This window comes from Pristiophorus japonicus, chromosome 15, assembly GCF_044704955.1.
Source record: "Pristiophorus japonicus isolate sPriJap1 chromosome 15, sPriJap1.hap1, whole genome shotgun sequence".
In the NCBI taxonomy this organism is placed as follows: domain Eukaryota; kingdom Metazoa; phylum Chordata; class Chondrichthyes; family Pristiophoridae; genus Pristiophorus; species Pristiophorus japonicus.
In genome coordinates, this window is record NC_091991.1 from 131,839,169 (window position 1) to 131,856,426 (window position 17,258).

The 17,258-nt window shown below is 43.1% G+C and overlaps 1 protein-coding gene across 1 annotated transcript in view; it reads right to left on the reverse strand.

Annotated features, from left to right (window-relative positions):
• xylt1 (xylosyltransferase I) overlaps positions 1-17,258 on the reverse strand; it is a 234,389-nt gene that overhangs the window by 85,842 nt on the left and 131,289 nt on the right. Inside the window, exons 3-4 of the mRNA XM_070856725.1 lie at positions 12,336-12,508; positions 10,671-10,873 (exon numbers count right to left, since the gene is read on the reverse strand). Of these exons, the coding sequence (XP_070712826.1) occupies positions 10,671-10,873; positions 12,336-12,508 (376 nt within the window). The remainder of the gene's footprint in view (positions 1-10,670; positions 10,874-12,335; positions 12,509-17,258) is intronic.

A 17,258-nucleotide genomic window follows, 5' to 3' on the forward strand; every position in this document is an offset into this window, starting at 1 on the left:
ACGGACTGGATTGTAGTAAGAGCATTTAATGGGTACGTATATAAAGTTCGCCAATCGGAATTTCTATCCTATACTGTCACAACAAACATTGACTTTGCATTTTCTCACTTTATCTTCAATATAATGTTTCAGTGAACAGTCCAGTCTGATCGTGTGAATCATAAAAAAAACACACAGCTGAAGTTCTGCAATATTGTAAAAATGAATAAATGGATTTTTCCGAAGCTTAATCTCTATCCATGCACTCCACTCCTACAAACAAGTTTATCCTAAACTGGGTCATATTCACCATCAAATTATACACAAGAAACTGTCTGTGCACAACCTATTTGCCTGTCAGTCTCTGTGAACATCTACACGGTTGTATTGTAACAATATCAGGCCCCTCCCATGCTCACTGATGTGGATTTCATGCCCTCAAGGGGTCCGCGCTGCATCTCCACTTGGCAGCCAAAGAAAACTGTGCTTTGCATTCTAAGCTGTGCAAATTTCCACATTTGCTGCTTCAGTAGCTCCGCCTCTCACCAAGATGAAGGGCCATTTACTGAGAGCACTTAGCAATACTTCCACATGGAATGACTTCAATAACTGACATTGCAGGACCAGAGGGTATGAAAATCTCTCCTTATTAAAATGCTCCCAACAAAAGCCGGCTGACAGACCTCTATATCAGCCACTGTGACAGTAGGCAGCGGTGAAACCCTTGCACTGCTGGGCAGACACTTGATTAAACATATCTGCTTCATTTGTCCAGGCTGGAATTTTCTAAATACCTAGAAATTACCACAGAACATCCAACATGTTTTGTGCGGATTACTGACAGCAAAATTTACAGCGCGGTAAGACTGCCCGGAATGGAAAGCTGTGATGCTGCTTCTACAATAAAGGTCGTCATTAAAGTAATGAGGCTAATGGCCACAAAAACAGTAAACTTTAAAGTAAAGGCAGCGCGTCTATCACACGAGGTGACAACCAAAATCAAACCTATGCTTTTACAGTTTAGCGCACACACATATGCTATTTAGGTGACAATGCTGCTGATGTGATTCATGCAGCCCGCCAGGGATCCGGAGCCGGCCACCTGATCATTCTGTAGACCTTAAAGGCCTGACACAAAACGCCACAGGGAATCATTCTCAAATAAATCCATTCCCTCAAAATGTTTATGTTAAACTGCATTTTGTTTGAGAAAAATAAAATGACAAATTTGAACTTCTATCAAAACTTCAGGATAAAACCAGTTTAAAAGTAGATTGGAATCAGTGTTCAATGACAATGCCATCTATGCTGGGCAGGCTTCATGCTGACTTTATTGGGATTTTAGAGTTAATTGTGCAGAAAGGTATTGGAAGTGAATATTAAAAGAGCGAGGTGGAACAAACAGCCCAGTAATAGTAAAGCAGCATTTAGTCATTAAAATTCTGACCATGGATAACAGCCTCACATAATATATTATCACTCTTACAAAAGAAGTTGGGCCTAGATTTTCTGACTGCAATGCTGACAGCAACCAATTCTTTTAAAATACATTGGGCCCGAAATTCAGTACCGCTGGAAAGCTGGTGCTCTCCCCATCTTTTTGTGGCCATTAGCGCCGAAACTTTTCCGTGGCTCGGCCACCCCATATTCAGCTTCAAAAGTGAACAAATAGGTTCCAGATCTAATGAACCTTTCCAAAGTGGAATTTTCAGCGGTATGGATATCTCCCATTTTGAGTGTTATCACCACTGAGAAATTCAGCATGCAGGTAAGGGTTTGTAATGAGCCAGCTGCTCCCTGGCCTTTTTAAAGTCCAGAATCTGCAGCAAGGTCCTGACAGGAGGGGGGTAAGGAGGTTGTAAGAGGTGCAAGGAGAGCCAACAGGTTCACTGATGGACAGTGTGGAGGACAGAAGAAGAATACTGTTTCCGGACATTGGGAGACCTGGCAGACCACCAGTACATAATACATGGAGGGAGATTGCAGGGGAGGTGTCAGGCACTTCCATATATGTGAGGACACACCCTCCCAGGAATATGCTGGCCAGTCTGCACCCGGCCCTTCCAGGGTGGCGTTGGGCGACGCCTCCTAGCTCTAGGGCGACGTGGATCCTCCTCCTCAGGTGGTGCTGCTGGTTCGAACTCCAGCGGCTGTCCCCTCATGATGGCCAGGTTGTGCAGCATGCAGCAGACGATTATGGAGACCCGTTGAGGAGAGTACTGCAAGGTGCCACCAGAGCGGTCCAGGCACCGGAATCTCTGCTTAAGGATGCCTATGCACTGCTCGATGATGCACCTGGTGGCACAGTGAGCGTCATTGTATGCATGCTCTGGCACTGTCCTGGGATTCCACAGAGGAGCGAGCAGCCAAGTGGACAGGGGATATCCCCTTGTTCCCAAGCAGCCAACCGCAATCCTGATTCGGGCCGGTGAAGACAGCGGGCACACTAGCCTGGTGCAGAATGAACGAATCCTGGCTGCTGCCTCCCTTGCTGCAAGTCTGCGTGGTGCTGACGGTGACGCCTTCTCCTGCGTGCCATCCTGCTTCTGACCAGGTGTACCTAACACTCCTCCCATCCTCAGGGTGAACCCTGCCAAGCAGGTCTCTGCAGCCCACAGGACTCCACTGAAGAGTCAGACCTGAAAGTTGTACAAAAGTACAGGGCAAACCTCTTGAGCAACACTCAGCAGGTTTAATGGAGCCAAAACAGCTAATAAAATTATATGAAAAGATAAATACTGCACATGCTGGAAAATGAAATAATAATTAATAAAACTATGGATAGATAAATACTGCACACGCTGGAAAATGAAATAAAAACACTATTAATGAAACTATATGAAAAGATAAATACTGCGCATGCTGGAAAATGAAATAGTAATAAGCAACAAAACTTTTTACCTACCAAAGGGCCCCAGAGGTGTTGTGTTTGAGCACCGCATCGAAAAGCTCATGGGGGCACTGCTGTGAAAAGCCCTACCTTTTCCTTGGTGAATTTCGCTGTGGTAGTCCCTTTCCAGCACCGCTGGAAACCTTCCTTTACAGCGGCTTCACCGCACCGTTTCCTCCCAGAGCTGAATATGGCTCGGGGAGGGAAAAGTACCTGACCGCGGTGGCCGATCGATTTGTTTGATCGACTCCCCAAACTCTGCGGCAGCTGTCCATTCGGGGACGGTGAATTTCGGGCCCATTACCTTTGGTGTTGCAATTGGAAAATATGCCCGTCAAGAATGTAAAGTTAACAGAAATAAGCTAAGAATGAGACTGAATCAGAGGAAGGGTTGCCAACACCGGTTGGAGGTATTCCTGGAGCTTTCATCACATGATCTCCCAGCTCCAACTTGCCCGCCTGGTCAGTCGTTTTTTTCCTATCACTGATATTTTTATAACTACACCTCGATTTCAAAATTTTCAGCGCTATTTTCAAATCCCATCATGGCCTCGCCCCTCCCTATCTCTGTAATCTCCTCCAGCCCCACAACCTCCCACTACCCCCATTTATAACGTTTAGGACAAAACATCTGGGACAAAAGTTTCCACTTTGGGTGCAATTGGTGATCCGGCCGCAAATTGAGCTGAAAATGGCGCTAGTTTTCAGAAGTGTTTTTTTTGCTCAAGTTTCCACTCAAACTCATTTGCATATAGTTCAACGCAAAATCTTCCATGAACCACACCAGCGCAATCGAGTAGTGTTTTAGAACCTAATTTTTTTTTAAAAATTTGCATTAAAAATATTTCTTGATATATTTAAGTGTGGTAACCTGTTGCTGTTTTATTAATACAACTGAAAATAGGTTTATCACAAAAAAATAAGCATTTTTAATCAGTGTCTAGTCCACCACCTGCGAGTAAGGCAATTTAAAAAAACTGAAAATGACTAAGAACTATACAGAACCATTTATTACATTGCTGTACAGTAGTCAGTTTCTTAGTAAATTTAAAAAGATTGTTTAACAGCTTTTAAAACATGCTTAGTTATGTCCTTGTGCTTATAAAAAGCTTAATTTTAAGAGTCTCCTCGAAGGCTCGCAAACAAGGGCAATTGGTGGAAACTTGCAACGATGATTAATTTGATTGAGGGTGCGGCCAGTTTTGTGGGCAATATTTTTTAAACTAGCTCAAAAGACCTCAGACACTTGATTTGCACCGGACATAATTTGCACTTGAAATTCCTCGATCTTTTACACTGGTTTTGGGTGAAGTGCTGAAATAAAACACAGCGCAATCTAGCGGAAACTCCACATGAATTAGCCCAGATGAATAAATACTCTCTTCTTCCTATTTTCTGGTTGGTGCTTTAAATAAACTATATGTGCTCCCTTTAAATTTACATTTAACATTGCTTATATATCAATATTACATCGGTGTAGAATCTCCTCCAGTCATTAATTATTTTAACAACGCGACTGCTGCCAACGAATGGGAAACGGTCTGCGCATGCGCGCTGCCGGCTCGTCATGGGAGTGGGTTCATTAAAAAAATTTTAAAAGCCGGGAAGGGAGATGGGTTGTTGAGAAAGCCGGGAACATTTTTAAAAGTAATGAAGGGAGCGGGTTGGTGAAAAAGCCAGGAAGCTGGAGCGCATCTCAGATCCTCCGTCTGTTGTGGCGAACGTTATTTTTAAAATTGGGGACCTGACAGTTATGCGCAGGAGGCTTCTGCACAGCTTCCTGTTCGTTGGCAGGAGTCACTCTGTTATTTTAAATGCGTTGACGCCTCCATTTAAATAGAAGACAGACGAATGTGATGCAAATACATTCAGTTTTCATCCATGATATCGCCCACTGTTCATTTCCCTATATCTTTGCTCTTCTAAAGCTTTTCGTGGGCTGGTTAATAACGCGTGAAAAATGAAGTTATCCAGTGCATGCTGGTCATTTGACAAAAACAAGCACTTTAGGAAGGATGACGTGGCCTTGGAGAGGGTGTAGTGGAGATTTACTAAAATGGTGCCAGGGATGAGGGACTTCAGTTATGTGGAAAGACTAGAGAAACTGGGATCATTAGAGCATAGAATGACAAGTCGAGATTTAATAGAGGTGTTCAAAATTATGAAGCGTTTTGAAGGAGAAGATAGAGAGAAACTGTTTCCACTGGCAGGAGCGTCGATAACCAGAGGACATAGATTTAAGAGATTTGGCAAATGTATCAAGGGGAGATAAGGAGAATTTTTGATTTTTTTTTTTACACGCAAGTTATTATTATTTGGAATGCACTGCCTGAAATGGTGATGGAGGCAGATTCAATAGCAACTTTCAAAAGGGAATTGGATAAATACTTGAAAAGGATATATGGGGAAAGAGTAGCAGAGTGGGTTAGATCTCATTCACAAAGCTGCCACGGGGACGATGGGCCATATGGCCTCCTTCTGTGCTGTAAAAATCTATGATTTGTTTAGTTGCTTTACCACTTTAACACAGAGTGAGGAACTCGTGCACGTAGGCTACAAAAATAAACCTAAATTAAATGATGTTTTGTGAAACACGAGCCAATAAAGGAATCTAATGCAAAACAGATTAGGATGATTAAAAAGTCACTGCGGGTCCACTTACTATGTCCACAACATAACAACTGTAGTCAAGGAGATGACAAAAGTGTCTCCAAAAATCTCCACAATGTGTAAAGACTGGCTGCTAGACTCACCTGTGCGGAAAATGAAAAATGTGTCAAGACACCATCCAGTGTCATTAAAACTGGGTCACTGTCTTCAGGGCACAACTACAGTGCACTGTGGGCTCCTCTGATCCTGCATCAAGCTCCATTGAGCCAGAACAGAAGGTACATCAAACACTAATTGTAAGCACAGAAATGCACTGACATGTGAAGAAGTGATTTCATGATTAATTTCTTAAATAGGGTCAACAAAATGTCTCCATTCCAAAGCTCAGCTTGGGTACAGAAAGCCTGGTATTATCAGCGATTCAACTGCTGTAAAGAGATGAGCTTCCTAGGGATCATCTTTTAAAAAAAGACTGCACCGTAGTAGTAATCATCCTGCCAGACTTTGTAGGTTACTCCTGTCAAAATGTAACTGCGATCCAATTTAAAGCCATACTGGTCCCTGCCTGCACACCGAGATCTCGCTGTCACACACACTTCTATGAAGTTTGAATATATGTAAATTGTAGCTGTTTGCAAACAATTCATCCTTTAATCTGCATGCAAGTGATTTCTGTCCCGGCTGGTACACAAGCTAAAATGGTGGCGGTGACTACCCATTACAGGTACAGTTGCATAATGATTATGTTACTGGACCAGTAATCCAGAGGCCTGGACTAATGATCCGAAGACGCAAGTTCAAATCCCACCATGGCAGCTGGGGAATTTAAATTCAATTAAATAAATCTGGAATTTAAAAAAAGCTAGTGTTAGTAATGGACCATGAAGCTACCGGATTGTTGTAAAAACCCATCTGGTTCATTAATGTTCTTTAGGGAAGGAAATCTGCCGTCCTTACCCGGTCTGGCCTACATGTGACTCCAGACCCACAGCAATGCCCTCGGCTCACCACCACCTTCTCAAGGGCAACTAGGGATGAGCAATAAATGATAGCTTTGCCAGCGATGCCCACATCCCATAAAATAATGTTTTTAATTGCTCCTTAGCATACATGAAAATTCAGAGTAGTACAGGCACCTCTGTCAAGATAACTGGTACTCAGTGTGGTTAAAGCCGGCACAGTTAATCAAACAGACGAAAGCCAGACAATAAAGATTGGAATTTGAAAACTAATTTATGCTAGTCAAAATGGTGGTAATAAAGTGCGACATCCCCACTGACACCTGGGAGTCGCTGGCCAAAGACTGCCCTAAGTGGAGGAAGTGCATCTGGGAGGGCGCTGAGCACCTCGAGTCTCAACGCTGAGAGCATGCAGAAATCAAGCGCAGGCAGCGGAAAGAGCGTGCGGCAAACCAGTCCCACCCACCCCTTCCCTCAACAACCATCTGTCCCATCTGTGACAGAGTCTGTGGCGCTCGTATTGGACTGTTCAGCCACCAAAGAGCTCATGTCAGGAGTGGAAGCAAGTCTTCCTCGATTCCGAGGGACTGCCTATGATGATGATATGGTGAATACTTGTCCACGTTTATTAACATTGTAGAAAGTTCTGTGATGAATGCAAGTAATTATCACTGCCATTTTCAGAAGGCGTACAGAGATAAGTGCATATCCTCAAGTGTATCTGGATATCTTGATGTTACATACAAGTAGGTTTGACAATTCATGGCATGGCGAGTATGGTGGTGTATTATAATAATTAACCCTTTGAAAATAAGAGATGATTCTCTTTAGGTCCTTAAACAACTTACTTTTTACAGCCAGTGATCACCAGCTTCAATGAAAACCAAAGTTTTAGATTAAAATCCTTCCCTTCAGTTACATCTGCTGATGTTGCAAGTAAATACATCAGGTCATGTGAGCAGCTTTGAAATGATTCTGACAGATCCCACAAGTGAGAAAGCAAAATCATGCGTCACAGACACAGCTGAAAGACTCTGAGTTGAAGTGAGGAAGCATTAGTTGGCAGGGTTGGGGAGATAAACAGGACAGATGACAGCACTTTTTGGTAACGTTCAGCGTTACAAGTGGAAGCCACGAAGAAGACGGACAAACTGCATCTCTGGCTGGTGTCAGGCAGATATTGTGTGGGCTGCAAGTTAGGAACAAGAGGAAGCTACAGCTTGGGAGAATATTTCATCAATCATTCCATGATTTTAGCTCAAAGGCATTATGTGATGGTTATTTATTTCGGGCTGTTTTTAGGTAATGATTACTGAAAGGACAGATTCCTGATATTTGAATGGAGCCAATACAAGAGATACACTTACTAGATTAAGAGGAACTCTTCTTAAATACTAAGCGAGTGCAGTTACATAGTCTAACTGCTGAGTACAATCTTCTGGCACTGCAGTAGAATATTTACTTCCAGACTACAGAAGTGACTGACCTCTGGGTTTTAATGATTAACATTACAGGACCAATTAGTCTTTGCCTTCGCTCTTAAGATCAAATTCGAATGCTAAATGATTCCCAGAATTCAGAAAGTTCTGAGTGGAGCATCTTCACCTCATGGACTGCAGCGGTTCAATAAAGGCACCTCACTATCACTTCTGAAGGACAATTTGGGATGGGCAATCAATGCTGGTCTTGCCAGCGATGCCCACATCCCGTGAATGAACACATTTTTTTAAAACACAGAAATTCACTGCACATTAGAAGCCCTGTACTGTTGCAGCATTGAAGGTCACCTGGCACGTTACGGTAAGTGGCACTGTAAAGCTTTGCGGCTTGGAGCAAAAGTGCCTTGCGAGGTGTTTGAAATGAGACACCCCAGCCACTGAGACAGAGACCCGGAGGAATTTTCCAACACTGTGCCTGCTCCATTGTTAGCGGAATGAGGCAAGTGTGAAAGAAAACCGCTGGCTGCACGGCCTTGCTTGGGAAATCAATTTTCCATTGTGAATAAATATCACTGTCAGAAGTCAATACCAATGAGCTCTGCAGTAAACGCCTGTGAATAACAATAGAAATGTAACGGAAAACCATTTTATGAAGTCAAGCCCATAGAAAACACCCAACAAGCCTTTCAATCCAATCACTCTGGATAACCTTTAAATGCTAATGATCATTACTCCCCACTCAGCAGGTTCCATCGCCAGCACCAGCGAAGATAAATGTGATGACTTGCTGGTTGTGATAAACGGAGGAGAGCAGGGTGAAGGAATCAATAGGCCTAGGTATTAAAGTTATTAACCTGCTCTATTAAGTCAGCATGAACTTGGAGATTTAATGTAGAGGTTTCAGCTGGAAATCACCCATGTTGCAAAGTGCCGCATCACACTAAATTAGCTTTCAGTGACTTTGATTGAGGTCTTTTAGTATCACTGTACTGGTTGTGTAGACTGAATTCATAACTAGGAAAATTATTTCATTCACATATTTCAACTGAATCTTTACAAAAAACAGGATCCAAATTTGTTTGAAAAATGGGCAAAAATAGTTTAGGTTGTATCATTTATTCAAAGCTGTCATTTTCAGCTGATTCCAATTTTTCTTTGTACAATTCTGTCTCTGGCCTGTCTCCGTTTTGATATTTAGATCCTGCTATCTTGACGTATTCGCTAAAAACAGGCTAGGTGACGGATTTGGTTGTCAAATACAACTGACTGATCAACAGGAACCAAGAGTGCAGATGAAAATAGTGGAATATATAGGGAATACAAACTAAACTTTCTCGAATTGTCATCCATCAGCCTCCTTTCCTGTATAGGTAGGAGCCATTAACAGGTAGGTGTTAATGACTTCTACCTATACAGGAAAGGAATAATTTATCATGCGGTATGGTAGGGCTGGGCACTTTGAGACAAAGATATTGGAGCTAAAATTCTGACCTCACCGGCTCTGTACGAAGTGCGCACGGACCCAGTGAGGCCTCGCAAAAGCAGTTTCTTGGGGCGCGATACGCATGCGCTGAAAACTGGCTTTTCCGATCCGTCAAGATTTCTCCATACAGCTCATCCACATCCCCGGGAGAAGGACATTCGCGCAGGAGGGATTGGGCTATTTGCCCAACTCTTGCCCACTGAATGTACTTCAAACTCATTTTAAAACATATAAAAATTAAATTTAAATACACATTTTTTAGTTAAAAACCCTGTCCATTAAGGTAAGTTTATTTTAAACCTTATTAAGACACATTAAAAAAATTCCCCAAAATATTTTTATTTTCTAAAACATTTAATTAACTTTCATTTCAATTAATTTTAAATATGTGAGGTGTTTTTTTTTAGTTATTATGTTGCGTTTCGTGTTTTAGGAATTTATTCTCGTTGATAATAATGGGAACTTGTAAAAACACAGTTCCCAATATTATCAATGAGAATACTGCAGTGTGATTGGTGGTCCAGGCCCACGTGACTCCAGCTCTTTCGTACTTACGGGGAAATCCTCTTCCTGTACGCTACACATGGAATGAAGGCCTCCGGGACCACCAGGTATTTTCCTAAAAACATTTTGGGTCGGAGGCGTTTGTCCGAAGGAAGCTTACGACCGGAATTTTACCCCCAATCATTTTGATTTCACAGAGATCACAGGAATGAGCACACAGGCCAGTCGGCCCATCTAATCTAGCTCATCCTTCAGTTTCAATATCACTGACATTTCAGGGAATAATTTTTTTTATGAAGCGTTTTTCCAAGTATGCTAAGCCAGCTAATAATTTATAACCTAAACCTGCCTTTGCATCTAAGCAGCAGTTAAGACTAAACACAGAAGATCCGAGGTACAACATTGAATTGTGCAATCTCATCCCATATATTCTGTGTTCGAGACTCACACTAAAAAATGCAACTTTAACTGAGCTTGACAAAATGATATCCAATGTGCTTCTAAATATGCAGTCCAGCCCTGCCTAGTTTCCATAGGCTCTGCCTCATTACACTGTCCATAGACCCCGACTGATGCCACCGTCCAGTATTGATAGACCCTGCCTGATTGCGCTGTTTAGTATCCGGCCTACATTTTCTGGAGTCTAATGAGCAGCCTCCTGGTCTGCTCTTCCCTACAGGTGGTCTGGTCTCGATTTAGGAGCAGCGACTAAACAAAGATAAAAAGGGGACAGTGATGCAGGGACGTTGCCAATGCCCAGGTTCCCTCAATAAAGTGCAAATGTATAAATCTTCTCGTTTCTGTACCTGATGGGGTAGTCAGCAGCACTTAGGTTGATGAAGAAGTCCCAGGACCAGTCTTTCATCTCCAGTAGATCCCGCATACTCTGAAGGTACATAGTCAGCAGGCTTGCCCCTCCCCAGATCGTGGCCATCCGCCAGGGCGTGACCCGCACATTCGTGTACTGGCTGGCGAACTGTAATACTTCCCGGTGCAGATAGTTTGATCGCTTAAAATACAATAATAACATGATTAATGGAATAACATACACTTGTTTTAAGCCAAGTCATCCAATAGAACCATTTGTCTGCATACTTTGTATTTCCTTATCACAACAATACAAAGGGCTGCCGTTTTCGGGGCGAAAACAGAGGCGGGGCGGGAAAGTTACCTCCCGGGTAACGTTTACACTGTGTGGAGCGCAAAGGGAGGCGTTGTACAACTTTCGCGGTGCAAAAATGGGAACCCCGCCAACTAAAGTGCGGGGCCGAGAGAAGCCTTGGGAGGGGAAAAAATCCCCCCAAAAAAACAAAAACATTCGAAAAACATTGCCCACACCATCAAAACACAAGTCACTATAAAAAAAAGAATAAACTCTGGAACTTACCTTTTCTGCAGTTTATCCACCTCCCCGCCGCTGATAGGGCAGGGCCAGGTTTTCCCTGGCGCTCGTCGCGGGGCGTGCTTCGGGGCATATGGGTCGGATGTGAGTCGAAACTACTGCCGGTGTCACAACAAAAGGCATTGCACACCTGGTGCAGCTCTTCCTGGCGGTGCTTCTAAGCGCCACCGCAAAACCCAACCGGAGGATTGCGACCAGAGGCAAAAGACCTCACCGCCCCTTTCTCGCCGCGGAAGGTTAAAACCCGGAGCGCCAAGGACCTGAATATCCAGCCCAATATGTGAAGTCTGCCTGTGGCTAAACTGTACCAGTTCAGGATTCACCATCGAGTAGGTGACCACCTCCAGGAAGTCTTTTCACAACAGTAGTTTCACACCAGCTGTCATTTTAATTGCGATTGGTGTGAAGCCAAATTTATAAACGCTAGAATGAAAGTTTTTAAAAGTGCCCATGTTTTAGTGTTAGAATTATAGGGCAGTCTGCTCTCTATCTAAACACAAAAAATGTAATTTGCATTCAAATACTGCCAAGCAGAGTGCTACATGCATATTCAGTGCTTTCCTCCAATTTGAAAGCAGTGTTGACAGTATAATTCAATCCTGCACCATTCTTAAAACTGTTTCGATGTAAAAGTGATGTAATATAGCATACCTGCATCATGCGATATTATAATAACATAAGACATTAATAACTCCATAAACGATACCATTGAGTACATTCAAGGCAGAGATCGATAGATTTTTGGACTCTAAGGGAATCAAGGAATATGGGGATTAGGTGAGAAAATGGAGTTGAGCTCAGCCATGATCAGCCATGATCTTATTGAATGGCGGAGCTGGCTCAAAGGGCTATATGGCCCATTCCTGCTTCTAATTCTTATGTTAAGTTAGGAAAGCGATTTTAAACAGTGTGTTTCTCGATAGACTGCAAGACATGATGGGAAGATTGTTAATCTTGGAGATGGATGGGAATGTGGCAAAAAGTCCTTTTTTCAATATCAGACACCCATCAGGTTTTTAATAACATCAATCCAGGAAAGGAATAGCCTCATGGCCTCTCTCAAGCCTACCTTGTCCACGTGGATGTAATAGTAGTGATCTTTGTGATAGATGGCCTTGAACATGCGCTGCAGCTGTCGCGAAGCTCGACCATGAACAACCAAAACAAAGGCGATTCTGACAGGGTTCGGAAGCACAGATTCCATGGAGTCATCCTCTGGCTGGATATTGTTTGTTGCTTTTCCTGTTTGTAACAAATGATGATAATCACAAAATTACAGAATTAGAGAAAATCAGCAGAGACTTTTTTTTGCAGGCAGATAATTTACCCTAATGGTATGGCAGCAACAGTATCAACTAATACTGCCTGGCACTGCCCAGAATCAGTCTCCAGATTCAGTCGTAATCCAAGTCACTCAGTAAAGCTCGGGGACTGCCACAATGTACCATATACAGTACACCAGATACATCAAATACTGTAAATGGAACATATTAACACATTGTAAGCAAAGAGCAACTGCCATTTTTTTTTTTTAAAACCTTACTTTTGGGGGGGGGGGGGGGGAGAAAGAGGTTCGGGGTTAAATTGCTCTATGCCAATACCGTGAAACAAGCTCATCTTACAGCTCGTCTGATTTTGGCTTCTGTTCAAGTCAAGCGAAATGAAATTTGGGCAGTGTATAAAACGGTCACTAGCGAACACCAATTTCCATTTCCTGGTTGCAGATATGCTGCATTAATAAAACCGGTCAGATTCAATTGTTTACCCCTTTATGCATAGTCTCTCAGTCAAAATGTTCCTGCTTACTGGAAATCATTTTTTTTTTTAAACAAGATGTTAAGATGCCCAGCATCATAAAACCAAAGGTGCTTGTATAATAACATAATGAACATGCTCTGACAGGGCAGAGCTATAAAACAGGCAGGGAGAAAAGCAAAAAAATATATTAAAAGGGGGAGAGTCAGCATTATGAACACTTTATAAATTTCCAACCACAATTAAAACCTGATGGAATGAGACTCCACACTTGCAATAGTTAATTTTCAGTGCCAGAGAGGTTACCTGGCAATAATTTACCCTCATCATGTTGTTACAAGGGCACTTAGACTTGAAATGACTGGATTGAACTTTCTGTGGTGAGTTTACCTTGTAACTCCCACACAAGTACAGGAACTTCACGCTGCTCAATACATTTCAATGCCAAGCCAGGCAGCGAGAAGCCATTTTCACAAAGCTAACAGCGGAGTGGTGCAACTCGGACAACAACTTTTTGATTTCCACATTTAATCAAGCATCTGCTCCTCACCTGAAGTTGTTGTGACATTTGCACATAAATAACAGAGAGCGCAATTAGGCTCACCATTAGTTTGACAGCAAATTTTGAGCCAATTTCTTTTCCTGTTGTTGTCACAGACATTGCAATCATATCGCCATGAGACCCCTTTATCTGCTATGACTACATGGTACGTTCATATTTTGCAGGTCAGCATTTTTATACAATGAACCTGTTGCATGTGTTGACATATGTGCTGGTACTGTGCAGATTGAATTGTTTTTATTTATTCCTGGGACGTGGGCATCGCTGGCATGGCCAGCATTTATTGCCCATTAATAATTGCCCTTAAGATGATGGTGGTGAGCTGCCTTCTTGAACCGCTGCAGTCCGTATGGTGAAGGTACTCCCACAGTGCTGCTAGGGAGGGAATTCCAGGATTTTGACCCAGCAACACTAAAGGAACGGTGATATATTTCCAAGTCAGGATGGTGTGTAACTAGGAGGGGAACTTGCAGGTGATGATGTTCCCATATGCCTGCTGCCCTCGTGCTTCTAGGTAGTAGAGGTCGCGGGTTTGGGAGGTGCTGTCAAAGAAGCCCTGCTCTTGTGCCCACAGTTTTTATGTGACTGGTCCAGTTAAGTTTCTGGTCAACTACGGTTAATAAGTTATAGTACAGGTAAAATGTCTGAAATCCGGAGTTCTAAAAACCGTAATTGTCCGAAAACCGGACATTGGGCAGATCACAGGAGTCGGCCTCCGGAATCTGGAAATCTGTTCCAAAAACAGGATTTTATTTTTTAAACAGCGCAAGTACAGTGTACGTACAGACCTGCTCCTGAGCCTTTTGGAATTCCCCATGACCCCGACCCACGTGAGACCCAAGCCGACACCCACCTGACCCACGTACTCCTCTCGGATTTTTTCTTCGAAATCTGGAATTACCCAAGACTCGGACCAGGGATTTCCGGATTTAGGACGTCGGATTTCTTCTCCGAAATCCGGAAAATCCCAAAAACCGGAATGGCCTCGGTCCCGAGATTTCTGGTTTGGGGACGTTCTATTTGTAGTATTACACTCTCTTTTATGGCCATCCCTGATAAGTCAGTGAGTTTATCTAGTAAAAAGAAAAAAAGCTTGCATTTATATAGCGCCTTTCATGACCTCAGGATGTCCCAAAGCGCTTTACAGCTAATTAAGTACTTTTTAAGTGTAGTCACTGTTGTAATGTAGGAAACGTGGCAGTTAATTGGCACACAGCGAGCTCCCACAAATAGCAATGTGATAATGACCAGATCATCTATTGTTTTTAGCGATGTTGACTTAGGGATAAATGTTGGCCAGGACATCGGGGAGAACTCCCCTGCTGTTCTTCAAAATAGTGCCGTGGGATCTTTTATGTCCACCTGAGAGAGTAGGCGAGGCCTTGGTTTAACATCTCATCTGAAAGACGGCACCTCCGACAGTGCAGCACACCCTCAGCACTGCACCAGAATGTCAGCCTAGATTTTTGTGCTCAAGTCTCTGGAATGGGGCTTAAACCCAAGTCCTGAACCATACAGAAGTTAAAGGTCCCAGGTGTCATTCATGACTGGTGCCAAGTCAGCTGATCTCAATCAGGGCAGCAATAAGGAATGCTGCATTTGGCCTTGGGTTGGGTGTGGGAAGGAAAAATTGGCCAGGCTTCCTGGGTCATTGTCAGATGGGTTAGGATGGGGTTCAGTTGTGAATAAAACATGGTAAAATAACCCGTGTACATTAACCATCAAGGATCATGAATAATGACTACTTTGTGCAACATAGTGGAATATAACTGATGCTGTAGAACTACACAACTACAGGAGGGTAGGAGGGTAGGGGGGTAGGGGGTGGGGTGGGGTGGGGTGGGGGGGGGGAGGTTTAATGGAGGAGGAAATAAAGCTGTTCTGTGCTGGTAACTAGGTTAAAGGTGTCAAATGAGTAGAAGGGCTCAGGATGTGTCACTGTCCAATCATTATTGCTCGTGCTCTCAAAACACTCTTTTCTGTGCACACATTGCCTTCCTGTTGGCTTCTATTGTGCCAATAATAGCATGTGTACCATCCAACACTGCAGTTAACAGGAATGCTTACAACCAGAGGTACTCAACAACTGAGCTGCTTGTGTGTAAACCTGCCACACAGTAGAATAGCGGATTCAAAAAACTAGAAATTATACCTGAAGTCTTTGGTTTCAATCATAGTTTGTGGAAATTCCACTGACAATAATGCCGTCGGTCTACTGTGCTATGAAGGTTCCAAAACATTAGGTTTCATCCGCTTCTTCTGTTACATACACGGCAGAATTTGACTCATCTACACAAATAACCCACGCATTTAATTTCTTATCTGACCGACCAAGTAGTATAAATTGTTGACACGTCAAGAGATGACTCATCAGCAATTACTAAATATAGCTCCGGAGGCTGAACAAATAATGGTTCTTCAATTAAACTGAAGTTTTCTTGAAGGTACTTTCCCAAAAGAGCTCATTGTTGCTAAATTTGGAAACACGGTTCTCATCGAGAGGTCACGTTGTTGCAGCAAAACAGCCAGATATTTCCAGCCACTGCAGTGGGCACGGCAAATCTCAACTGCTGGCATCACAGCCGGTACATTCTGCACAAAGTATCTTTCCTATCCGGAAACAGTTACTCTCAATGGGTGCACTGCCCGCAAATGTCCTGTTATTGTAGTGTATAGCACATTCCGCACAACCCACTGCCTCCTCTCTCCCCCCAATCTGTTTCAAGGCAACAGTGTAACAGGCAAGTCTCTATGCAACACCACCCCTTTGGATAGAAACACTAAAACAGAGCACGGTGCAAAACTCCAAACCAGGACCATGGTTAACAAAAGAAGCTGAACACAATTTCAACAACAATCACATAGCAAAGAAAAGGGAAATGAAATGGGCACTGTGGAAAAAATACAGGCAAAATAAGAGAAACAATAATATTTAATAAAGGCAAAGCTTAAAAAGCACTGAAACATAAACACGTCTTGGAGGAAGCAATTTCCGATCCCAGTCTCAGTCCCACCTGTTCCCAAAAACCTACAAAATGCCCCTTTGTGATAATAATGACAGCCTCAGATAAGATTACCTACCCCAATACTATTGGGATCTTTGAATAAATCAGTACGACTGGCCTGCACGGTGTGCCTATTGGAAACGGTGATGGTATGGGGCCCTTTCACACTGCCACAGACACCTTCATAGAAAGATTCTGGAAATTGCTAACATCTCAAGTGCTTGCTTGTTCTCAGTTTTTCCCAATTCCTACAGGTCTTTGGCCTTATTGTGCAGCAGTTGGGGAACAAACATAACCAGAGAAAACTCCCTGACCCCTCACCAACTCCCACACTTTTCTGCCCCTAACCTTGGAACTGAAGGCAAGGAAACTTCACACCAGGATTTCCAGTTATTTGCAATAGTCACATCCATTGCCTTCCACCACCACAGGAATGGTGCAGTCATTGGAGAGCGGGCAGGGAAGTGGAGCTGAGTCCATGATCAGATCAGCCATGATCTTACTGAATGGCGGAGCAGGCTCGAGGGGCCAAATGGCCTATTCCTGCTCTTATTTCTTATGTTCTTATGAAGTACTTTCGGTAATGTCATTCATGCCCTTCTCTTGGCTCCAATTTGTAACAATTTAAGGTATGAGCTTTATGTTAATATATGTGCAGACACTGTTTTTA